General features: G+C 39.4%; 2 protein-coding genes across 7 annotated transcripts in view; one reads left to right on the top strand and one right to left on the bottom strand.

Moving 5' to 3' along the window:
- Nucleotides 1-26,212, bottom strand: part of LOC139139392 (general transcription factor 3C polypeptide 3-like) — a 500,706-nt gene that overhangs the window by 63,491 nt on the left and 411,003 nt on the right. For all 6 annotated transcript variants that reach the window (XR_011553793.1, XM_070708296.1, XM_070708298.1 and 3 more), the window contains 2 exons: nucleotides 1,234-1,400; nucleotides 16-102 (listed from right to left, as the gene is read on the bottom strand). Coding sequence is in view for 5 of the 6 variants with exons in the window: in XM_070708296.1 (XP_070564397.1) it covers nucleotides 16-102; nucleotides 1,234-1,400 (254 nt within the window). In the remaining variant the exon portion in view is untranslated. The remainder of the gene's footprint in view (nucleotides 1-15; nucleotides 103-1,233; nucleotides 1,401-26,212) is intronic.
- Nucleotides 22,854-25,804, top strand: LOC139139395 (uncharacterized). The gene is made up of 2 exons (XM_070708304.1): nucleotides 22,854-23,738; nucleotides 25,653-25,804. The coding sequence occupies exons 1-2, from the start codon at nucleotides 22,985-22,987 to the stop codon at nucleotides 25,676-25,678; spliced, it is 780 nt and encodes a 259-aa protein (XP_070564405.1). The 5' UTR covers nucleotides 22,854-22,984; the 3' UTR covers nucleotides 25,679-25,804.

Here is a 26,212-nt window from a genome sequence, read left to right as displayed (position 1 = left end):
TAAATCACACCTTACCTCCATGATCATTGGTCGAATGAAGTTATATGCCAGTCTATGATTTCCACTGAAATAATGAGCAAGTAAACAGACAAAATCCAGCTCCTGTTGATTATAAGGAATACGTAAGTTACGATGTATGAATCTGTTGTGTAAAATGGTCTATGTAGCTACAATAATTCAAAACTTTGGGCAAGCAGTTTTGACTGTGGCATCTTCACTAGGTGACTTGGTGCTGTATGTTGTGAGTTTCAACCTGATGGAAAATTTACTGTAATTTTGACATTAATGTAGTACATTAACTGAATGGCAATTGACTTTTAAAGAAGAATTTGGTAAGAAATAAACATGGCATTCAAATAGAACTATCATCATTGCATCAATAATAGATGGTGAGAATTGAAAAACAATCTATGTATTAAAGCAAGATAGTTTTGTCTCCCATTTGAATAGAAATGTAAAAGCACCAGATGGAAATTTAACACAATTTTTCATAAGTCTTGTAATAGTATTTGTTCACTTCTAGAGAAAATTCACCAACCTGTAAGTACTGAATCTCTATAGGGAAGCTTTTAATGATACCAATTCAATATTCAGATTGGTATGCAAAACACTGCGGTTTATACAAAGTAAAATTCTTTGAAACAATCAACAAAATACCACTTTTGTTGGGCTTTCCTCTGAACCATGTGAAACCCAAGAAACAAATCATTGACAATGACACAGTTCCCACTTGTTAATGGGTACTTTAATTACAAGTCCTCTGAGAGGAAAGAGTCCTCTTCATTAATTACGTCTGTGATTAAAAATACTGCGATACAGATGGGGCTTAATGGCCAAAAATGAGTTCCATGGTGGTGAAAACATAAAACCAATGTAAGCCGCCATACTAATTACAAAAGGTCATTAAAATGACTCAATTAGTACTTAATCGACAGGACGCTGCCAAACATTTTTGCATCCTATCCTAACACTGACAGATTATCACCAGTACCATATTTCATAAAGTTTGATACAGTACTTTGGACATTCACCCTGAAAACAAAAATCCAATATGTAAATGTAAACTAGCAATTAATTTATATATATATATATATATATATATATATATATATATATATATATATATATATATATATATATATATATATATATATATATATATATATATATATATATATAAAGATAAAAAGAGTACAGAACTGTCAAAATGGTAAACAGATTTATTTCAATCACCTTGATTTTACAGGGATCTTTGGAAAACTGACCAGAGGCATAGGCAGTTGCAGCAAGATGCTCCAAATCCTGATACTGACGAAGGTGTACCAATGCATCGCACACTTTGATGTACAGAGACCACCATTCAGCTTGACTGACAACATTTTCATTTCCACCTACAGATACTGCAAATAATCAATGATAATATATTTACCATGATGCGTTTTTAAATGTCAAGCTTAACCCTTAAAGTACCATAGACTTTCTATGCAATGCAACTGCCAGGCCAAGGACTTTTTGAACCCAACTTCTCAACATGTTACGCTTTTTTCAGACTGGTGCAGTTCATTTTCTGTGATGAGAAACCCTAACAACCCATTATTATTTCCAAAGCTCAGAATATGAAGAAGCTCTCTATGACAATGAAAAGTTACAATTTACATACTGAAGGTGTAAAATTGGGCTAAAATGCTCGTTTTTTGTTCAAAATTCAATGAAAATGATAAAAAGTTTCTAAAAATACCGCAATTATACAGTGTCGCTCACATTTGATCAGAATTGGTACATACCAGTATGGGTACCAAAGATCAATAGATGTTGTTTTTTATCTGTTCAGTGCAGGAAAATTCTATGTTGATGTTATGACAATGATTTCTGCACAGTACAACCAGAAAAACAACAAGAAATATTTAAACCAGAAAAACAAGAATGACAAAAGTTGGACATGCTGCTACAGATCAAAAAAGGGCAAAAAATGCCCTAAAAACACAAATATTGAAATTTCACCACATTTTTTGCAAACAGCTTCTCAGCTTGTCGAAAGATGATCTGCAACATTTCGCGAAATCTATCAGCAATATAAATCACTAGGCCATATGTATGTTGTAGTTACAGCACGCAATCTTATTTGCGCTAGTGATATGGATGCGCAAGTGAGTTAAGGCAGGGGTCCAGCAAGGGTCCAGACCGAATTTCGAGCTGAATTTCATTTCTCAAAAACTACTGGTCATATTTTGATGAAATTTGGTACACATACGTAGTTTTGGTAGGTCTTTCAGTTTATGTCACTTAAATTTGCATAAAAGGTGTCACGTGATTTTTATATTGACATTTTCGCGCCAAAATCGCGTATATTATTTATCGGCATATTCCAACTTGTAAACCATATTTAAACTATGTTTTTTCGGCATATGATAATAGAATGGGTTCAGTACAATCGATCAACATCCTTTACAAAGAGAAATTCCTGAGTTAAGCGCCTCAAATATGCGCCAAATACGTACGATTTGTAGGAAAAGTCAATTCTTGGTTGAGTTTCGGTGATTTTTTTAAGAAACGCTACCAAATCATACATGTTTAAGGTATTGTTGTAAAGATATTTTAAGCCTTAGTTTGGGGATAGCAAAAGTTCAGGAAAAAATTGCGATCTACAAGTTGGAATTTTCGAAAGAAATCTGGTCGCTTTGTGCGCGATCGGGCCATCTCGCAAGCAATCCAAAAGGTCATGACCCCGTCGCCTGTTACTGAAACAATTTGTAATTTTAAGTTGAAAGTGGCTGCACACATCATCCCTCTTGTCTTGTTTGTGTTTTTATGTGTTTTCTGTCTATATCGGGTAAGGTTGTTAGTGAGAAAATTAACAAATTGGTTGTTATAGCCATGGTGAGACGTGGAAGTATGTCTCAGACCACCGTGACCTTTTGACCCCAACGTTTCCTACCAGTTCGTTCCTTAGTGGCTTAGGCCTATATAAACATGGAGGTACCAAATGTATCTCCATGACATAAGCACATCTCTTCCTTAATTTTATATTGTATCTATGTTGTTGATCTCTGCATTCTTCTTGCAGGGAAGCAAGAATACTCATGTTTGGATCGTTTTGTGTCCGACTCTGTTCATTAACCCTTGTCACCTCGTTCCTCATGCCGTGGACTTTGGCCTCAGGATGGCTGATGTATGGATTTCGTTTGTACGCGATGATCGGCCTTTTCTATGTGTTCGAAGTTCCACACAGTGCTTATGGGCTATCTTTTGTTGTGAACACAAGTGTGTCCTTTGTCACTTCGTTGGCTCGATGATGTTCCAGTTAGGAACTTTGTTTGTGATATGATTTTAGAGATTTTCTGTCATTATCTCATGTATGGGCAGTGTTGATTGATTAATATTCATGAGCCCTAATGCATATTCATGATAACGTTTGACGCCCATGCCTTAACCTACTTGCGTGTACATTGTATCCTCAGACAGCGTCAAACTAAAAAATTATAAAATCTGAAAATTTACTCAGAAAAAAAAATTAGCACAGCTTTTCTCATTTGGAAAATTTTGTTTTAGAAATTTACAATTGTAAAAAATTCACAATGTCATTATGACCACCCCCTCCCAAGATCTAATGGTCAGTCCCTTAGTTTGAGCAGGGCTGTTAATATGTAACAGTTCATAAACAATGACAGGAAATGACTCAAGGTCAGTGGAGTATCCAGTGTTTCAGTCATTGGTATGCCATTACTCCTGAACATTTGCAGAATTTCCCTTTTTCTTACCTCATTTGCACATTTTTGACACTGACGTGTTGTTCATTTGAACAACGTCACATCTCAACCCCTGCATCTATCTGTACACCAAATACTGAGATGGTAGCTTTGGCGGTATGGGAGCTTTTGCGTGTGACGGACATACATGTGCACACATGAAAAGTACCTTTGGTATCTAGTCCTGAGGACGGACCATTTCACACTTATACCCAAAAGTAGAGTATCCTGAGCAAGACGATAAGAGGAGGTTAGTCACACATACAGGCATCACATTGCGTCTCATGATTACAACGTCATTGGCACGCATACCGTAAGCTGCTGTTTTCGGAAAAGGTATATCTCATCACGCCATGCAAATTAATTTACAATTTTGCATGTTCCAGAACTTTTTGTACTGCCGTAGTCAAACTGATGAGTTATCACCAACCGGGGCTTGTCCATCTCCTAGTTGGCTCTGGCGGTAGGTCGTCACTCATGGTTGACAAAAGCAATTTGAACATTCATCTGAGACGCCATCTCCAGGAATGTCACACAACTATATGTATATGGGTCCAATGCCACTACCACAGTCATCCATATCTGTTGCCTCTGTTGCATCAGTGTAATTTACATGTAGTTCCATTCAGAATGTTGAAACAATTCTCTGATTGCTTTGCTATCTAAGTATGTGACAGCATGATCATAATCTTTGTTTTTGTTCATGGTGACACTCAGCAATGCTGTACTGCAACTGGTGTTAAAATGATGAAATCAAATAATAACTAGAAAGCATTTGCAAGCAAAAGCAAAGTTCCAGAGACCAGAGCAGCGGAAGAAACAAGAGAATGTATGACGAAGATAGCTGCAGAATGAAAGAGTGCTTGGGATTTTAATATGCAATCACGTACCTATAGTACGTAGAGTGGGAAAAAATATAGAGGTTTGATGGGATGACAAGAGAGGAGATTGAGAAGATGACTGTGAAAGAGTATGAGGAATACGAAGCTAGACGGATGACTCAGAATGCATGGATTGGACATATATTTCCTTGAATGGAAATGATTATTAGACCAGTTTAATGTCATATTGCTAAGGAAGTAGTGGGCTGATAGCAGTAACAACAGAATACAACTAAAAGCAAGGCAGTCCAGGGAATTACAGTACACAGATTACAAATGCCTACATGTACGGTAAAAACGCAACAGATACATATGGGATTAAAAGCACTGACTAAAACAATTTTCATTTCTATGTCACTGTTTTCACAAGTTACTGACCGTTTGATCTTGGAAAGTTGAGTTGCTTTTACGTGCAGCCAACGCATGCCGGTGTGGTGACAGTTCACTATGCTATGCCTAGTTCTGCATGGCAGGACTGTGTGTTACCGGCGTTAAACGGCCTCCCACCACAGCCCTGCATGCAGACTGATATTGAAACCAGATATGAACTGTAAATGCTCACGTGTTTCATTATATATTGAAGTTATGTGTAAATTTGAACCTTTGCCACATGTTTGCAACTTCATTGAAATGATTATGATCAACATAATGAACAATAATCACCGCCGATTAATTCTAAAAGGTCATGAAGTATACAAATATGTAATTAGCTGAAATAAAAATATTAAAGTTATTTGACTGCTCTTATTGTATCACCACTTTATATAGCAAGTGTAATTACTGTTGGCCATGTCCTTCAAGCCATATATGCCGATCTGTGAAAGCTCATTAGATATGCAAATTATAAATTAGCTGACATGAAAATGTGAAATGATTTCGATATTGTTTTAACCTGGTATAATCATCAATGTACATAGCATGTTTTGCCAACTTTGATCAAGTAAATCCCGGTATATATCCCTAATAAGCAAAGGTCATTAAATATGTAAATTAGGAATTGGCTTAAGTAAAAATGCTTAAAGATTGTCAATAATGTTGTATCATGGTATCTATAATATGTGTAGCAAATTTTGTCGACTTTGGTCAAGTCAATTCAGATATATATCTCTAATTATGAAAGATCATTAAATATGCAAATTGGGAATTGGCTGAAGAGAAAATGCTTAATGACTTTCAATAATGTTGTATTATAGTGTCTTTAATGTAATAGCAAGTTTCATCAATTTTGATCAATTCAGATAAATATCCCTAATTATGAAAATTCATTTAATATTCAAATTAGGTTTTGGCTGAAGTAAAAATGTCTTTTGACTTTCAATAATGTTATATCACAGTATCTTTGATGTATATAGCAAGTTTCAACAACTACAATCAAGTTAATTCAGATATATATCCCTAATTGGGAAAGTTCATTAAATATGCAAATTCGGAATTGGCTGAAGTAAAAATGCTTAATGACTTTCAAAAATGTTGTATCATAGTGGGTTCAATACATGTAGCAAGTTTCATTAACTTTGGTCCAGTCATTTCAAATATATATCCCTAATTAACAAAGTTCATGAAATATGCAAATTAGGAATTGGCTGAAGTAAAAATGCTTAATGACTTTCAAAAATGTTGTATCATAGTAGCTTCAATACATGTAGCAAGTTTCATCAACTTTGGTCCAGTCATTTCAAATATATATCCATAATTAACAAAGTTCATGAAATATGCAAATTAGGAATTGGCTGAAGTTAAAACGCTTATTGACTTTCAATAATGTTAAATCATAGTTTCTCTAATATACATACCAAGTTTTATTAATTTTGATCGAGTCAAATCAGACATATATCCCTAGTTAGGAAAGTTCATTAAATATGCAAATTAGCATTTATCTTTCGTGTCACCCCTTAATGGTTCCTACTGCTGATAAATCTTGGAGTGATCAACATTTGTAGCAAATCTCATCAAATTTTGTGTAGTCGTTTTTAATGTATATCCGTTTTTTTCTAAAATCATTAATTATGCAAATGAGCAAAAAGTATGCAAGCCACACCAACCAAAAACTAATCAGTTCTTGCCATTTGCTAACTGAATATATGTACCAGATTTGATTCTGATCTGATAAGCCGTTTTTGAGATATCGGACCAACAGACAGACAGACAGACAGACAGACAGACAGAAAGACACACAGACGGACAGACAGACAGACATTGCTGCGACATATGCTCACGTGTGTAAACACGTGAGCAAAAAACCGCTGGTGGCTCCTCAGAAATACGGTGGGCAGTTTCTCCACCTAAAACAGCCGATTTGAATCCAAAACTTGCATTGATCTTTGTTTTCGAGCACATCCACCCCGCCTAGAAACACGATGTGCCCAGCCACGCTTGTAAACTTACGCAAAGCCTACTTTTCTCTCTCTATGCGAGGGAAGCGTTCGTATCCGCCGCCATTGTTAATCTCATTCAACCTGTGAGCACTTGGGCGAAAACCAGCGGTCTAAACCATTATGGAAGGCGTATGACATAACAGTATAGCCACGTATAGCAAGTATTTATAGAAAAATAAAAAGCAAAAAGCAACAAAAAACAAAGCGAAAGAAAGCTAGAATTATTAAGAGCTGAACGCAATATGATAGTTGTGCAATGCAAAATAAAAATAAATAAATAAACAAACAAGAAATGCCCGTAAACCCCGTCCGAGCTGAGCGATGACGTCATAAGCCTGTTGCAATGCATTCTGGGTAATTAAGGTAAAATTTGTGTAAAGCATGTTCTATGGTAGTAATACAGGAAATAGAGAGAGAAAGAAAGAAAGAAAGAAAGAAAGAAAGAAAGAAAGAAAGAAGAAAAGTGAGCAAAAACTAACAGTTCCAGAGCTGGTCTCTGGAACTAGTAAATATAGCCAGAAAGCAGCAATGACCAGGTTTTGAGACATTTTGATGCATAGGGGCAATAAGAGAAATAGATATTCAACAAGAGGTAAAAGGCTAGGGGAAAATTTGTGAAATTGAGGTCAAAGGTCATTGAGGTCACATGACATTTTATCAAAAAAATTGTATCCCATTGTTATCTCCATATACCAAAAATCAGACCTCTAGCTTTATTGGTTTGCCCATAATTAGATATGTGCATATATAATGAGGTATTGGATGTGGCATGTCTCCCATCAAACTAAATATCGAGGGTATAGCACTTTTGGTTATTGAGTTATAAACATATATGTATATTTGAGGTCAAAGGTCATTTGGGTCATGTGAGACTGTCAGAAAAAATATCGTCAAGGACAGTGTGCTCACATTCGGTTTGAATTGGTCCATTAGAGAAATATTTAAACCAGAAAAAACAAGAATGACAAAAGCAAATAAGGTCTCCAACTTAGCTACTGGAGGTCATCTTTGGGAACATGCATATCAACTTCTATTGCAATTGGACAAGCAGATCCTAAATATATAAGCAAATGTCAACAACAAAAAATAGACAGAGAAGGCTCGATAAAAAGAAGAGGTGGGATTGGGTAAAAAAATGTAACACCAGATGACAGGAAATGTATTTAAAACCTTGGGGAGTTTTTAATTAATGCGATGAGTGTTATCATTCTAATGTAAACAGCACTTGAGTTAGTTACAGATAGTGAAATGCCTTCCACTGTGGGCGGTGATTACAACATCTGGAATTATCCTGGATCCAAATTTCTCATCAGTTCTTGTATGTCTTACATAGAAAAGTTGCAAAAATTGGTCCAAAATGAAAAAATTCACCTCAGCTTTGTTTTCTAGATCAAATTTTCCTACAAATTGATACCAAATATGACAAAATTATGTTCACAGCCTTCGAAACTGCCTCACAACATATCCTGGGTTGGTGTAGGTCATTTAAGGTCACAAACTGAGAAAATTACCTAAAATGTACAAATTTGGAGGTTTTCCAACACTTTGAGCAGAAAATTTATCTAATAAAAATCCCTCGGGACTTTATACCAAATTACAAAGCTATCAAACAAGTAATTTTGAGAACAAGTTTTCTTGACCAAAAATGACAATATTGTCTTAAAAATACAAATTTGTATATTTCAGGACAATTTCCACATATCTAATTATTGTCATCTCTGTACGTCTGTGTACCAAATATAAAAGCTGTCTGTCCAGGGGTTTTAAAAAGAAAATACTGTTTAATATTTGCTCCAAAAGAGCAATTTTCCAAATTTTGTCATAATTTCAACAAATTAGAACACCCTGAGGCTCGCAAAGATCCAACTCAAATTTGAGAGCCATTGGGTTGGTGGTTTCAGAGAAGAATAATTTTTACTGAAAATGAGAAAAATCACAAAAAAATTCAGCAAAAATACAAAATTAAGGATATTTTCACAATATTCATAAAACTGTATAAGGTTCACCTAACGTACTTTGCACACAAATTTTCAAAGCAATCAAAACAGCGTTTCTCGAGATATTAATTCTTGACCATTTTCACATTTTGTAAGCTAATTTGCATAATTTGGGCAATGTACACTTCATTTGAACAAAATCCCATCTATAGCCCAGGATGCATCCACACACCAAATACCAAGCTGAAACGTGGAGCAGTTTGCGTGTTTTTGATGTTGACGGACATACTGTACGTACATACATACATACATACATACATACATACATACATACATACACACATACATACAGACGCCATCGACTTTAGCTTATACGATAAGCTCACATTGGTATAACCAAATGTGAGCTAAAAATGTATCCCATGGCATAACAGTTATTGATTATCATTCTGGTAGCTTTTGCCAGTGTTTGCAAGTGCTTGGGCTCTGTTACAACCGATAACGTAGTAACTGACCGATAAAGTATCAAACCCGATAACGTAGTGATTAATCAAAGAATATTAATGATTTATTTGTACAATTGACGATTTTTCATGTTATTGAAAATCTCCATCGGGTGTATTTGAAAAGGGTAAGCATATACGCAGGAACTTAATAAACGTGTATGAGTGAACTCTGGTAAGGCCAAGAAAAAACATAGGGCCAAAGTGCCTGAAGCTACTATAGACATGGATACAAAATTAAGTATTTCCTGACTGTATGAAATTATCTCACTGAGGTCATCCTAGGGACCTGTAAACCAAATATTAAAGCTTTATGACCAGTGGTTATGAAAAAACAAGCGACCCAACAGTAAACAGAGCTCTGCTGTGTTATGTAGAGAATAACTTTTTGTGACACATGTATTGATGAAGAAGGTGGATATCTTTGATAGCTCATTTCAGGATGGAATGACTAAAAATGGCAAAATTAGCTGCAAAAATACAAAATTGAAGATTTCATCATAATTTCAATATATTACATTAAGACAAGTCATTGACAATGACATAGTCCCCACTTGTAATAGGAGTATTAGTCTTGATGGGGCAGGGCAATGTGGTCATTAAGAAGTATCACTGGAGTTTATATCTTGAGATCTATGGCCACATAGGTCTATGTCGTTGTTCCCAATTTGAAACACATGAGGCATGTCTAAGTTATGGTTCTAAATCGGGAAAAAAGATCAGACCTCTAGCTGTATTGGCCAGCCAAGAAATACATATGTTATGCATATATATGTATAATCAAGGTCAAAGGTCATCGAGGTCATGTGACATTTTGAAAAAAAAATTGTATTGCTAATAAATCTCTATATACCAAAAATCAGACCTCTAACTCTATTTGCTTGCCCAGAATTAGATATGTGCATAATTAATGAGGTAGAGTGTGTGTTGTCATAAGGTCTCCTATCCTACTAAATTTTAAGGACATAGCACTTGTGGTTACTTATTTATTGACATAAACGTATATTTTAGGTAAAAGGTCATCGAGGTCACATGACATTTTGTCAAAAAAGGTCTATCCTATAGTTTTCCTATATACCAAAAATCAGACATCCAGCTCTATTGGCTTGCTCAGAATTAGATATGTGCATAATTAATGAGGTACAGTATGTGGCATCATAAGGTCTCCCATCATACCAAATGTGAAGGGTGTGGCACTTGTGGTTACTGAGTTATGGACAAATATGTATATTTGAGGTCAAAGGTCATTGAGGTCATGTGACATTTTGTCCAAAAAATTGTATTGCTAAGTTATCCCAATATACATAAAATCAGACCTCTAGCTATATTGGCTCGCTCAAAATTAGATATGCACCTGTGGCGTCATAAGGTCTCCCATCATACCAAATATGAAGTGTGTTCCACTTGTGGTTAGTGAGTTATGGACAAATATGTAATATTTGAGGTCAAAGGTCATTGAGGTCACGTGACATTTTGTCAAAAAAATTGTATTGCTAAGTTATCCTTATATATCAAAAATCAGACCTCCAGCTCTATTGGCTGGCTCAAAATTAGATATGCACATAATTAATGATTTATAATACGTGGCGTCATAAAGTGTCCCATCATACCATATATGAAGGGTGTAGCACTTGTGGTTACTGAGTTATGGACAAATATGTATATTTGAGGTCAAAGGTCACTGAGGTCATATGACATTTTGTCAAAATGTCTGAGATATCTGCGTGAACAGATAGAGTCACAGATGGACGAACGGACGGACATGACCCAATCTATAAGCCCATGGACTTCATCCATGGGGACTAAAACTGTGTCACTGCATCCTTTTTGCAATATGAATATGATGAGAAACTAAATTTTTATTTTTCTTGGCCTTATACATGGGAGTCTACGGAGAACTGACTATGTACGACTACTCAATAATTTTGCGATGCCTTCGTAATCCTATTTCAAAAACGATGAGACTTGACGTGAATCACGACAGAAAGGATAAAAAGGAAAGAAAAAGCAATACATTGTCTACAAAATCTGTTGACTTGGCTTGCTTACAGGAGTAACTTGCAAAATTAATGAATTTTGATCATAAGGAATTCAATTGAACAATTGGTCCAGATTTACCTGTAGTTCAGTTCCAGAATGAGAGTTACATGGTAAAGATTTATTGTCATTTTGATATACTGACGTTGTAAGTAACGAAATTTTATAATCGGTCATGTCGTAAACTTTTTTCCAAGTCCTCCAGACTTAGAAGGTGTGTCAATAAAGACACTCACATGTGTGTTGTATCTTAAATTCACCCTGCAGGAACATTTATTAATTAGTCTGCATTTCCGAAATTGATGAAATTCGATTTGTGATGTCTGAATAATATCGCGAAAACAGTATACTCCAAGTATACGTAACTCTGAAGGTGTAACTGATTGATTTTTTAAAAAACCAAAGGATACAACATTAATTTATGTTCAGTTAGTTTCCGTTTATTGATACTTTAATTCATTTGTTTACTTGATCCATTATCAGTTGATTGGAATCTTTACTCTTTGACTTGGCTAGGTAATTGGTTAATTTGATACATAATTGTTTGATTTAATACGACATTGGTTGATTTGATACATTATTGCTCACTTGGCTACATTATGGGTTGATTTGATACACTATCCCTCTATTTATCTATCTATCGATCAATCTCTCTATCGATATATATGTGTGTGTGTGTGTGTGTGTGTGTGTGTGTGTGTGTGTTATATATATATATATATAGTCAAAAGTAGTTAAACACTTTAAATTCACTCGGATGGAAATAAATACAGCAATGATGTAAAGTAACCTATGATTGTGTCATATGAATGATGAAGATATGACATCAGCAGGATTAGTTTATAACAATTAATATACAGCAAAGAAATAACATCATCAAAATCTCGTAGGTGTTCATCAGTTATTTACCAAGGTGACTGATTCGGGGATCTGAAAACAATACAGTCAACTGCCTTGGCTCCCCAAGCAGTACTGATCAGGTACCACCACACCTTAAGTTATTCTGAGTCTTATGTTATATCAGTGTTGTCCTTATATTTAAAAGTAGCCGGGTAATTTAATAAACTAGACGGGTGGACTGCGAGGAAGCAAAGCGACCGAGCGGAGAGTGAGCGTAGCGAACGAGGGGGAGGGGGGAGAGCGCGAGAGGGAAACTACTATGTGGTATTTTAAAGGAATTTTTTTGTCATTTTTGGTCAGAACTTTATTTCATCAAAAGACAGCTTTGATATTTGGTAAACAGATTCCTACAGATGAACTAAATATGATTAATTTTCGTTACTTACAACGTCAGTATATCAAAATGACAAGAGGGGGAGGCAAAAAATGAAATTTTGGATGGGAAATGGTGTTCTCTGGGTGGCATCTGAGGTGACATTTAGCTGAGACTGAAACAGTACTTTTGTTGTGTGTCTTAGACGTGGCTCACATACAACAAAACAAACAAACATGATTTTGTTTTGTTTGTATTATTTATGACACACTTATGGTTTTATTTGCAGTGGAGATGTAACATTTAATCTTAAATTACCCGCTGTCTGCTCATTTCATTGCTCATTTCCCATTCTTCATTACCACATAGTAGTTTCCCTAAAACCATCAAACTCATTCTATTCTACATATTCGATTTTCTTAAGAAAAACATTGGTAAGATAATTCACTCTAACAGTGGTCGCATTTACGAAAAAAAAAAGTCGTATATAGAAAACTCATAACAATGAAAAAGTGCGTAAAGAGAATCGATCCAATGCGTAATTGGATTGAGTCTCTACGCATTTTTTCATTGTTGTGAGTTTTCTATACGCAAACGGTTGGGAAAGCACTCTCTGCGACTGAGCTTAGGCGACAACAAGAAGAGATGAGTGCCGGCTTAACATTAAATTTGTTGCAACATTTCTGTCAATCACTTATTTTAGTGGAAAGTTTCGGATTCTCTGAGTGTAGTCTGAAAAATCGGCATCGTCAAGTCAGAGGCACGTTACCATGTGAGTTGCTAATTTGCAGGCTAGCGATAGTTTCTGAAACTTATGACACAAAGTGAAAGTGAGTGATTGACAGAAATGTTGCAACAAATTAAATGCAAACCGCGCACGATCATCGCGTCTCGCTGTCCCCAAATTTGATCAAAGCAGATATGCACCAAGGCGTCGGAAGGAAACAACTCTATTTTCTTTCAAATTTGCTCCACCAGTCAGTGAAAAAAAATGATTAGAGGGTCCATCAAAAGACACTATCGAGCAACCCAACATGGAGAACATGGAGAAGCGTAGTGAAATTGAACCCATGCTGGATCAGCGCCACGGTGAAGCCGTGAGCCGTGACGATGATGCGCGGGTTAGCAACACACATGCCTGTCACCGTGGATTCTAGTACGTAAAAATAACCAATGAAAAAATTCCCATTCAAAAAAATCAGTTCTGGCTCATTTTATGCTCACGTGTTTACACACGTGAGCATATGTTGTAGCGATGTCTGTCTGTCTGTCTGTCTGTCTGTCTGTTGGTCCGATATCTCAAAAACGGCTTATCAGATCAGAATCAAATCTGGTACATAGATTCAGTAAGCAAATGGCAAGAACTGATTAGTTTTTGGTGGGTCTGGCCTGCATACTTTTTGCTCATTCGCATAATTAATGATTTTAGAAAAAAACGGATATTCATTACAAGCGACCTAGCGGCCGATATAGCTCCGCTGTGTTTATGTAGAGAATAACTATTTTTGACACATGTTGATGAAGAAGGTGGAAATTTTTGAAAGCTCAATGCAGTGGCCTGAAAAAAATGGCTAAAATAGCTGCAAAAATACACAATTGAAGATATCATCATACTTTGAATATATCACATCGAATCATCCCTATGACCATGTCAACCAAAGCTATCTGATGAGTAGCTTTTAGAGAATAAAATTTCCTGACCAAAAATGGCAACAATTGCCCCCAAAAACAAAAATTGCAGATTTCATCATAATTTCAAAAGATCGAATTTAGTTCATCAATAGAAACCTGTATACCAAATTTCAAAGCTGTTAGACCAGTACTTTATGAGAAACACGAAAAATTGCCCCAAAAATTCTAAATTGCAGATTTCATCATAATTTCAATAAATATCATTTAGTTCGTCTATAGAAACCTGTTGACCAAATTTCAAAGCTATCAGAAGAGTAGTTTTGGAAATAAACATTTTTTGACCAAAAATGGCAAAAATTGCCCCAAAAATACAAAACTGCAGATTTCATCATAATTTCAATAAATATCATAAAGGTGATCTGTAGAAACCAGTATACTAAATTTCAAAGCTATCAGATAAGTACTTTTGGAAATACACATTTTTTGACCAAAAATGGCAAAAATTGCCCCCAAAATACAAAATTGCAGATTTTATCATAATTTCAATAAATATCATTAAGTTTATCTGTAGGAACCTGTATACCAAATTTCAAAGCTATCAGATGAGTAATTTTGAAAATACACATATTTTTTGACCCAAAATGGCAAAAATTGCCCCAAAAATACAAAATTACAGATTTCATCAGAAATTCAATATATATTACTTACAATTCCTAATTTACATATTTAATGAACTTTGCTAATTAGAGATATATATTTAAATTGACTGGACCAAAGTTGATGAATTTTGCTACATGTATTGAAGCTACTATTACCCTTGCCAAAGATATCATCTTGTGCCATGCTTGTACAACTTTGCGACAACCTTCACACAAGTTTTAAAGGCAAGACCTTAACTTGTTTCAAGGTTTGACAAGGTTGTAAGACATCACAGTGAAAACTTACAATCTTGTACCATGCTTGTGATAATTAAATTGCAAGGTTTGTAACTTCAAGTTTGTCACAAGCACTTCACAAGCACTTCAGTCAAGCCAGGTTATTGCTGCAAATATGCAGCAACACATGATTGACAGATTGCCCACTATTTCATTACCAGGGAGTATAGTGTGTACCATTGCACTTCGTGACCTGTCATATGCAACAGGGCTCGACATAAGCGCTAGCCCACTAGCCCGAGGCTAGTAAATTTTCAAGAGGACTAGTAAAAATGTCTTCGGAGGTAGTCCTGCGGACTAGTGCAATTTTCAAGTTCCGTAGTTGTCCAGGAAAGTTTATCGCTACAAAACTAATGGGACGCCGGGCCACTCATACGAAAAGAATGAACCAAGCCTCGATCATTTTATATAAAAACAAACTAACTTTTACCCAAACAAATTGGACAGTGAAACAGTGAAGCAAACTTTATTGATCACCAACTTAAAAAGAAACAGTTTACCTGCTACGGAGAATCAAATTGTACTGTACATGCCAGTAACATGGCCCCGGGAAACATGGCTCAACGCTGAGCATCAAACGGTCTGCACGTCGTGTATTTTGGTTTGCTTGAAGCTCATCACTTTGCCTAAAAACACGAGCAACCCCAAAATTTCGTTCAAACACTGTATCCTTGCCTTTCAAAGAAGATTTTTCTCAAGATTTCTTCAGGGGCATTCCCAAACAACACCTCCGACAGTTCGTAGCCAGCTTGACCCTGCTTTAGAATGCCTCCACATGCTGACCTCCATATATAGTCAAGACCCCCTAGCTTGATTGAAGCTGATCTTAAAAAGAGCCATCCAGCTTGCCAAAACAGTGCTATGGCAAGTTGCTACTGCTTGTACAGGTGAGGGAATTCCTCACAGATAATAACTTGGTGCTAGCAACTTATTGTTTTGCCATTTTAGTGGAAAAGTGTAAATTATTGGGGCAATAATAGTGAAGTGAACCTTAAAACAGTAGTGAAAAAACAATGTATCAAATGGGTGTATCAGACTGTTGTATCCAATCACTTCATTCCTACGTCTGATTTTATTCTTGATGGCAAATAGGCTATTTTCATAACCTCTCCTCCTACACAGGACATTTCATTCAGGTTATTTTTGTGGTTTACATATGATTCAAAGTTAAACATTTTGCAGTAAGCAAATGTGCTAGTCTCGCATGAAAGTTAGTTATTGGGTTTAAAAACCTTTGCGACAAAAAATATGAGAATGGTCATATACCGTACACCTCTTTACAACATGAGAGCAACATTTGGCTTTGCTTGAGCAGGACTAGTAGATTTCATTTAGGACTACTAAAAATGAACTGCTACTAGTCCTTCGGGCTAGTGGATGATTTGACCTTGCGTCGAGCCCTGCTGCAAGCAACATAAAATTGATCTTTCATTTGTATTTTATATTCATTTATTTTCGTAACAGACAATCCTCTTGTTAAAATAATAATAACTGGTATATAATTGATACTTCAGTTAAGCTGGCATAACTCGGCTACATTTAAGAGCGCATCTATAGTATGCCGTAGTGACATTAATAATAGTACCCTTTGACAATCCGATTGGGTAAATCATGGTTGGATCGACAACTGAATTTTTTGGAAAACAAATTTTTAAAACAGAGACTTGTCTGTCTTGCAAGTTACACCTTGTATGTTCTACGAATGATACCAAAATGCAAGCAGTTTCGAACGAAATGTGCGTCTGTTACGGACACGTCGTAAACTTTTGTATACTGCAAATCTGTACCTTAAAAATATCGACTGATGAGAACTTTTCATTGTAGAAACAGACAAGTATATGTCAATGCATTCAATGTTTGGTATAAGCAAGGACCCGCTACTCCCTCCAAGCAGAGTAGTGGCTGTGCTCGAAGCTAGCTAAATATCACATCATATATAGTACTAGTAGGCCTAGTGCCATGGTACGTACATTCAGTCCCTCTATCCACAGTGTGTGTCCCATCGATGTCGCTAACAAAATCTCGCCTTCTGATGACATGAATTGAGGTAAAAGGCTTTTGTCCATGTGTTCAGCGTTAGAATTATATTGCCGAGCACAAATTTGAGGTTTAGGATTACGCTCCATCCTGAGCCGCTGTACGCAAATCAAATGCGCTACTTGCAACGTCAAACACGTCCTGTGTATCCAGCGACGAGGAGCCTAACCGACATGTTTACAGTGTAGTATTTGGGCAATTATCTGTGCTGGAGACCTCAAAGGTGGAAGCCGCCCAGGATGTCATCTGTGGATTGGTTGGTATTTGTCACCTGACCTGGCTAGGAGTATAAAAGACATACCAGCAGTTGGCGGGTGTGCACAACTACGGATCCTGACTGGAAGCTACGACTTACGTCTTACTACAACCAAGCCTTTTGTTGGTGAGACTTCTCGGTGTTTCCAGGGTCCGAATACAGCTCTGCTGGTGTTTGGATGGCGAAGCTGGGGACTACTACTATACGATCATGGAATTGGAGCCGAACATCGACTACTTGGAGTTGCTGTCAAGGATGGATAATCGTTTCGGTTTCAAAGAACTACCGGAAACTGCCCAACTTAGCTTCCCTCATCAGTGTCAAAAACCTGATGAGAGTTTGGAGCAGTGGGCAGATCGGATTCTGTCCTTGGCAACAAATGCCTATGGTAAGGTTTCGGATTCTTTCATGATCAAGCAAGCGGTGTTTAGATTCTGCCAGGGCTGTATTGATGAAGAGGCTGGTAATTTTGCCGCCAATACCAATCCATCCTCCATGCAAGAGGCCATCAATCGGGTGAAGTTTTGCCAGTATAACAACAAGGCCAGAGCATTATCCCGTCAGAAGGAAACTGCTGTTCGCCCGAAGGTCCGATTTGTTAACACCGACGCAGAGGAGGAAGAACATCTGGTACAAGCAACAACAATCAACGCAGAATCCAGGCAGAGATCTCACTATTCACCCCCACCGCCGAGGAGACAAGCTATTTCCCCGTCCTCAAGGAAAGATGATAAGAAGACCGAAGACCTTGAACAACGGGTAACACGAATAGAAAAACATTTGTTGAACTTTGGTTCACAAATGGAAAGCATTGGAAAATATGTAGCTGACCTTGGTTCGCGTATTGATAGGATGGCCGTTAATTTAGAACATTTTACAATGATCAGAAATCGGCCTGCTATTCAATCGCGTTCCAGGTCACCATCTCCAAATTCTAATGCGTGTTACCGTTGTGGTAAACCAGGGCATTTTAAGAAGGACTGTCCATTGTCCTCTGTGCCCAGGGAAGGCTTGCCTCAACAAAAGTCTCCAGAGAGCTTTGCCAGTCCAACAAACATGCAGGGGTCAACCTCCTAGGCCAGTCGTTGACCCCATCAGTGGAAGGCCAACAATCTTCTGGTTTGGTTGTCAACCCTTTGATTCCTCAGAGTTCTATACTTCATCCTTACGAAAAGGAGGAGTGTGGTATTTTAGGAGCAAATGATGTTGATAACAGAAAAGGTAATCAGAAGTTTTTGAGTGCCCATCCATCTATCTTTCAGAGCCCTTCAGTTCCTCTTATTCAAAATGAGAAGGATTGTTGTGTTTTAGGGGTAGTAGGAACTGGTAACTCTAAAGTGACTCCTGAGCAGGAAATTGATGACTCTCAAGAAATTGAGGAGTTGACAATATGTCAATTGCGGTCTGGAAATATGTACAGTGTTCCATTGATAATTAATGGCCATTGTGTTCAGGCTATAATTGACACTGCTTCGGAGGTCACGCTCATTTCAGACAAATTGTATGAGCAATTTCGTGTTAAACCATCTACCATTAAACCTGTCTCTTTTCAAACTGCCGGAAGGAAATTGAAGATGAGTGGTTTTTTGGCCGGACCGGTTGACATTGAATTGGGCAACAATTTGTTCAAGGAACAAGTCTATGTTGCCCCCATTGGTAATGAAATGTTGCTTGGCATAAATTTCTTGAAAACTAATGGGGCAATTTTAGATTTGCTTAATGACGAATTGTCAATTGGGAATGAAATTATTCCTCTGCAGTTCAATGTGGTGGAGGGTCCCCCTAAAGTGGCGAAAGTCTCTTTAATAGAAAGGGTGCAGATCCCACCTAACTCAGCAGTAAGACTTAGGTGTTTGATCGATGAACAAATGTCTGATTATGTAGTGGAGTCTGTTGGGCCATTACCAGTTATGATACCCAGCTCTCTTCACTCTGGCAGTCATTTGCCAAAGATCTGCATGGTAAACATCACTGACCAACCTGTAACATTACGTAAGGGTAAGGTCATTGCTGAGGCAATTGAAGCAGGGGCAGTTTCTATTTCCAATTATGATTCGTCGATCCAAGAAGACTCAAAGGAAATGGATGAAAAGGAAATTCCCACACATCTTCAAAAACTGTATGATCAGTCCGTTCAACATCTTGACGAAGACCAGCAGTCCCAACTGAAGTCATTTCTGGTTGAGTATGAAGATGTGTTTGCAAGAACTGAATTCGACCTGGGGAATTTCACAGAGTTGGAACATAACATCAACACCGGGGATGCTCGTCCAATTAAACAACGAATGAGACGAACTCCGATGTGCTTTGCCCAGGAGGAAGAAGCACATCTAAAGAAGATGTTAGATGCCGGTGTGATCCAGCCATCCATTTCTGAATGGGCCTCAGCACCAGTTCTTGTGCGCAAGAGGGATGGTGGTGTCAGATGGTGCGTAGATTATAGAGCTTTGAATAATCAGACCACCAAAGACGTCTATCCCCTGCCTTTAATCGAGGAATGTCTGGATACATTGGCAGAGAAAACATGGTTTTCTAAATTGGACGCAAACTCAGCGTATTGGCAGATCAAAATAAAGTCAGAAGATCAGAAGAAAACTGCCTTCATAACTAAATACGGTTCGTTTGAGTTCAATAGAATGCCCTTTGGTCTTTGCAATGCTCCAGCTACATTCTGTCGGGTTATGAATCTGGTACTGAGAGGCCTAACTTGGGATATTGTTTTAGCTTTCATTGATGATATCCTGGTACTCGGAACTTCCTTTGAGAATCATCTCATTAATCTCAGATCCGTCTTTAACCGATTACGACTCTATCAGCTAAAACTGAAACCTAGCAAATGTGCTTTGTTTCAAAAAGAAGTTGTATTCTTGGGTCGGATCGTTAAAGATGGTATGCTAGAGATGGACAAAGATTCCTTGAGTACCGTAAAAGACTGGCCTATCCCTCAAAATACGAAGGATGTGGAAAGGTTTGTTGGTTTTGCTAACTACCACCGGTCTTTTATTAAGGATTTCGCTAAGACAGCTATCCCATTGTACGCTGTCACTGGGAAGAAACCATTCACTTGGGAAGATGCGCAACAACAAGCATTTAAATGTTTGAAAGATGCTTTGTTGTCGGCACCAGTAATGGTTTTACCCAATCAGCACGACCATTTCATCCTGGACACGGACGCGTCAGATTTTGCTATTGGTGCAGAGTTACTGCAACTTCAAGACGGGAAGGAGAGAGTAATTGCCTACGGTAGTTTTGCTCTTACTCCTGAGCAGAGGCGTTATTGCACTACCAGGAAAGAGTTGCTCGCAGTTTTGCGCTTCACTCGTCAATTTAGGCATTTTCTCTTGGGGAACCATTTTACGGTAAGAACAGACCATAGCAGTTTGTTGTGGTTATTACGGTTTAAGGAACCCCAAGGCCAGTTGGCGAGATGGCTGGAAGAACTTAGCCAATTTAACATGACTGTTGAGCACCGGCCTGGTAATAAGCATGTTAATGTCGATGCTCTATCCCGTTTGCGCCAAGGTGAAATCTGTCCTAGTTTCTCCATTGGAAGTAAATTGGAAGATCTTCCCTGTGGGGGATGTCATTATTGTGCCCGAGCTCACAATAACTGGGCTAGATTCATTGATGATGTTGATGATGTGGTGCCATTAGTTTCATTTCCCTACCAGGGTGGTCATCATAAGGCTTCGTTACAGGTTAATACTGTCAGTGTTATGAACCAGTTTCCTACTTGGCCATGGGAGGACCAAGAATTTAATCATGATCCTGAGATTGAGGATATTAAGTCAGTTGCTGACTCAGGAGAGTTCTATCCTTCTATTGACCTCATCAGTGTGCCTGGTAATCAAACACCTGCGAGAGTTTGTGTCGTTACTCGGTATAGTGGTGAGGGACGGGGTATTGCTTTTCTCGGGTATAGCGATGAGGAAATATCAAAAGCTCAGGTTCGGGATCCTGATTTGGAAATTCTTATTTCCTGGCTTAGTACCAAGGCCGAGCCAAGTAGTCACAATCTATCTTTAGCCTCTCCTGCTGCCAAGTATTATTGGATAAACAGGGAGGTGTTCACTTTAGAAGGTGGCATACTTTGGAGAAAACTGGATGATGACACTATAAGCACCTTAGTTGTCCCTAAGTCCATGCAGGTTGAGATTATGGAATTAAACCATGATATCCCGGCATCAGGGCATCAGGGGATGACTAGGACAGTACTGAAAATCAAGGAAAAATATTTCTGGTATGGTATGTCTAATGATATTCACCAGTTTATTGCTTCTTGTTCAGTATGTGCTAAAAGTAAAAAACCTGTGCGTAAAGCTCGTTACCAGCTGACAAAGTATCATGCTGGTACTCCAATGGAGTGAGTACATTTGGACTTTCTGGGCCCTTTGCCTAAGACATCAAAAGGCAATGAGTATATACTCATGATGGTCGACCAATTCACGAAATGGGTTGAGTGTATTCCACTCCCCTCACAGACTGCTGAGGAAACTGCTCATGCAGCTGTAGAGAACTTCTTTTCGCGTTTTGGTTGTCCGTTTGAGATTTGTACCGATCAGGGCCCCAATTTTGAAAGTAGGTTGTTTTCTGCTATCTGTGAAGTTTTGCGCATTCACAAAACACGAACTACAGCATACAGACCGTCAGCTAAGGGGCAAGTGGAACGAGCAAATCGCTCGCTGATGGATGCGATTCAATGTTTTGTGAGTAAGTCTCAAAAGGACTGGGATGTGCATCTTTCTCAGATAGCAGGAGCCCTACGTGCCTGTGTAAACCGCCATACTGGCTACACTCCTAACAAACTCATGTTGGGTCGTGAAGTGAATTTACCCTCCGACCTTGTCTTTGGTATCACAGCAGAGCCAGCCAAAGACCATGAAAGTTATGTTAGTGAGCTTCAAGCAGCTATTAAGTTAGCGCATGAAGTAGCCAGGTCCAAATTAAAGGTGACCCAAGAATTAATGAAAAGGGACTATGATTTGAGAGTAAACATTTATTCTTACAATATGGGGGATTGTGTTTACTTGCTCGAGTCGTCAATAGAAAAAGGTAAAAGCCGGAAACTTAGTCACCATCGAAAGCCCGGGAATTATTGTTAATAAATTGACCCCTTACTTGTATAAGGTAAAGTTCCAGCGGGCCATTGTTACAGCTAACTATGATAGACTAAAGCTATGTAGAAATAAAGAGCTTCCAAAATGGATTCTTAATTATAAGAAAAACATTGAGAAGCATAGCAAGGGTAAAGAAGGAGTCTCCGATGAATTACAAACTGTGTATTGTTTATGTAGAAAACCCTATCACGGTGAGTTCATGATACAATGTGATATTTGTTATGAATGGTACCATGGCCACTGTGTTGGGGTGACTCCACAGGATTCACGGAAGATTTCTCTCTATACCTGCCCGGCTTGTGACTAATCTATTGAATGTTCTTTTTCGTCACCTATTGTTTGTCTTTAGAAATGGCATCCTCTTCATCCTCTGGGTCACCAAGGAGAGCCTGGAGACAGATACCTACGGAGCGCTGGCAGCATGTCACCACCCAGATCACCGAGGCAAGTAGTCATGGGGTTCTCTGGATTGCCAAGGACCTCATCGATTCGGCCGGTGCTATCGTAACAGCGCCAGACTCCGACCGGACTCTCCAGGCGAAGGATGCCATAAAGGGTCAGTATGAGATCGCAGTCCGTAGGAAGCAAGGGAGGTGGATCGAGGATGTTCGAAGGGAATGCGACACCCTTCTCAACTTCGATCGCTCTTGGATTGATGCGGAACTCCCGCATCCAGATCCAAAAAAGATGAAGTGGCCAAAACCTCGTAGATCAAAACAGTCGGCCGAGTTCAATATCCCGCCTCTTGGTATGTACAAGGACATACGCCTCAAGGATACTAGAGAGGTGGAAAGATGGCAGCGGGAATCTGTGCACTCAGATATCCCGCAGGAGAAATCATTAACTGATCCTCCACCGTCCCACCAATCTGGAGAAGAGGCTATGGTCGTGTCTCCATCTGGTGAAGATATTGAACATGTGGGAGAAACAGTACATCCCGTTTCTCCAGAGCCTGAGACTGCTCCTGTGGTAGATCTTTCTCGCCAGGAGGAGATGCCAACTTTGGAGACAGTAACTCAGGCCGGTCAACTGTCAGTATCTGCTGGGGTGGACACTGCTTCATCAACAGGTAAGAAAAGGAAAAGGGTAAGAAAGAGACAAAGGACAGCTACCTCTCCATCAGTTTCAGAACGGGCTCCAGTTTTGGGTACTCTTCCCGATTTTTCAATTACGAAAACGGTTAGGGTGCCTGGAGCTGGTGGTCGGGGAAGGAGCCGTGGTAGAGGGGGCACTGTTCGACCCTCTGTGACGGCTGGGAGATGTATGTCATCCAGTAGTCACGTGAGGAGTGGGGCAGGTCCTAAGACTCTTTTCAATCCTGCCTTTTCCCCTGTAGGGCTAATACCTCCAGTGCTTCCATCGCCCCCTGGCCAGCGGGAAATATCGCCTTTAGCCTGCATTCGGTGTCCTTTGCCAGAGTGTCTGGCAGAAACGGGTGATATTAGGACTCATGTTCTTCGTCACCATGTTCTCCAGCTCTTTGGGGTGATCGCCCACTTGACACGTGGAAAGTGTTCCATGCTTTGGGACTGCTTCACTCATGGATTGTGGGAGGATCACCAGGGTCACCGGCTTCAGACTTATTGGTTTATTTCAACCGATTTGGTCAGATTTTCTTACCACGAGATGCTGTGTTGGAGGAGGGGTGCCTTCCTGTGATGAGGCAGTTATGTAGGGATTTGGGGTGGGAGTCCCCACGTCAGTTCGGGCTCCAGCCACCAAATTCGCCGGCGGTCCTCATTCACTGGAGGGTACTTTTAGTTCTGCTGGGTTTCTTGTCTCCCCTGCAGCGGGTGGAGTTTGCCGGTCTCTTTGGAGGAAATATTTCTTCTGAGGGCCGGTTGGCTTCATCTGCTGGGAGAGTAGAGCAGCAGAATGTTTCTCCGGCATGGGAATCTCGGTCTGTTCCAAGAACACAGGGAGCGCAGGACGTGTCTGCATCAGCAGCTGCCTCTGCTCCACCGGTAAGTGCTTCGGTATGTAGTCAAAGGACTGGAGAGGGGTCAGCATTGGCATCTGTGCCGCAGGGAGCTTTCGATTCACATTTTCATTTGGATCGACTGACTTCTTCGTGGCGGGGTGCTATGCGGACTGCTACTTCAGATGCATTCATCTTTGATCCCTCAATTCAGAAATCCTCCTCTGGGATTCCTTTATTGGGTGGAGTGGAGATTTATTGCGATCCGGCGACATATCCAAAGGATCTCCATCGTAGCCCTCGGTGGAAGATTGCTATTGGAATTCATCCGAAGCAAGTTGGATCACTGACGGAAAATCGTTTGCAGGTGTTTGGTGATCTTGTCCGGTCTCCTCAGGTAACTGCTCTTGGTGAGATCGGATTAGATTACTCCGTTAGGCCAGATAAATGGCCCCTGCAAGAAAAGGTGTTCCGACTGGCCTTACCTTATTGTGTTCGCGGGAAGCCCTTGATCTTGCACATTCGTGGGGCAAGTGGTGATGGGTGCATTGCTGCTGTCGGCCGTAGTGCTCTCAACATAGTTCGGGAGTACTGCGGAAGGGAGCAGCTTATACATCTCCACTGCTTCACGGGGGACAAATCAGTTGTTCGGTGCTGGATTGAGGCGTTTCCCAATTGCTACTTCGGTTTTACAGCCGGAGTAAGCGTATTTACTTCTGCTCAGATCGAGGCCCTCAGGGATGTACCAGAGAGTCGTCTTCTTCTCGAGACTGACTCCCCGTATTTCCATGTGCCGGGAGGACCCAGGCCGAACACCCCTGCCTTTATCGGGGATGTTGCTTTGCTGGTGGCTGAACGCCGTGGTACTGACCTTAACAGGTTATTAAAGGTCGCGGCGGAAAACACCAGGCGCCTGTATGGCTTCGACTGAGGCTTTCTGTCCCTCTATCTGGACTGCCGTCAATTGCTGACTCTTAAACTGCCAAGCTGGGATATATAGAATAATGGTACGAGTACTCCCAATCCAATGTCATCATGTGCTATCCACATTATAATGGTATCCAGCATCGGAAGTAACTACATCACCCTGAAGAAGACCACCTGGCTATCTGTCATTGCCCAGCTGAAGATCAGCGGATAGTCACCAGTCCAAAATAAAACAGGGAAGAGTGTAGTATTTGGGCAATTATCTGTGCTGGAGACCTCAACGGTGGAAGCCGCCCAGGATGTCATCTGTGGATTGGTTGGTATTTGTCACCTGACCTGGCTAGGAGTATAAAAGACATACCAGCAGTTGGCGGGTGTGCACAACTACGGATCCTGACCGGAAACTACGACTTACGTCTTACTACAACCAAGCCTTTTGTTGGTGAGACTTCTCGGCGTTTCCAGGGTCCGAATACAGCTCTGCGACGCTTCGGAGCCACATTAGCAGGCAATCTACCGTTTGCTACAGCTCTGCAGCGCGGAGCATCGATATATCGACTTGAGCCGACTAATACTGTTATTGGTAAGCACAAGCTTGGTATTTATATTGTGTGTGTGCCATGTGTGTTTGAGTGCGTCACAGTTGAGTCAACATTGTACCGGGAAATACAATAACACTCTGAGGTCACGGTTCATCA

Source organism: Ptychodera flava, chromosome 8 (assembly GCF_041260155.1).
Source record: "Ptychodera flava strain L36383 chromosome 8, AS_Pfla_20210202, whole genome shotgun sequence".
Lineage (NCBI taxonomy): Eukaryota > Metazoa > Hemichordata > Enteropneusta > Ptychoderidae > Ptychodera > Ptychodera flava.
Note: the sequence above shows the minus strand (reverse complement) of the source record. Positions and strands in the feature narration are given on the sequence as shown.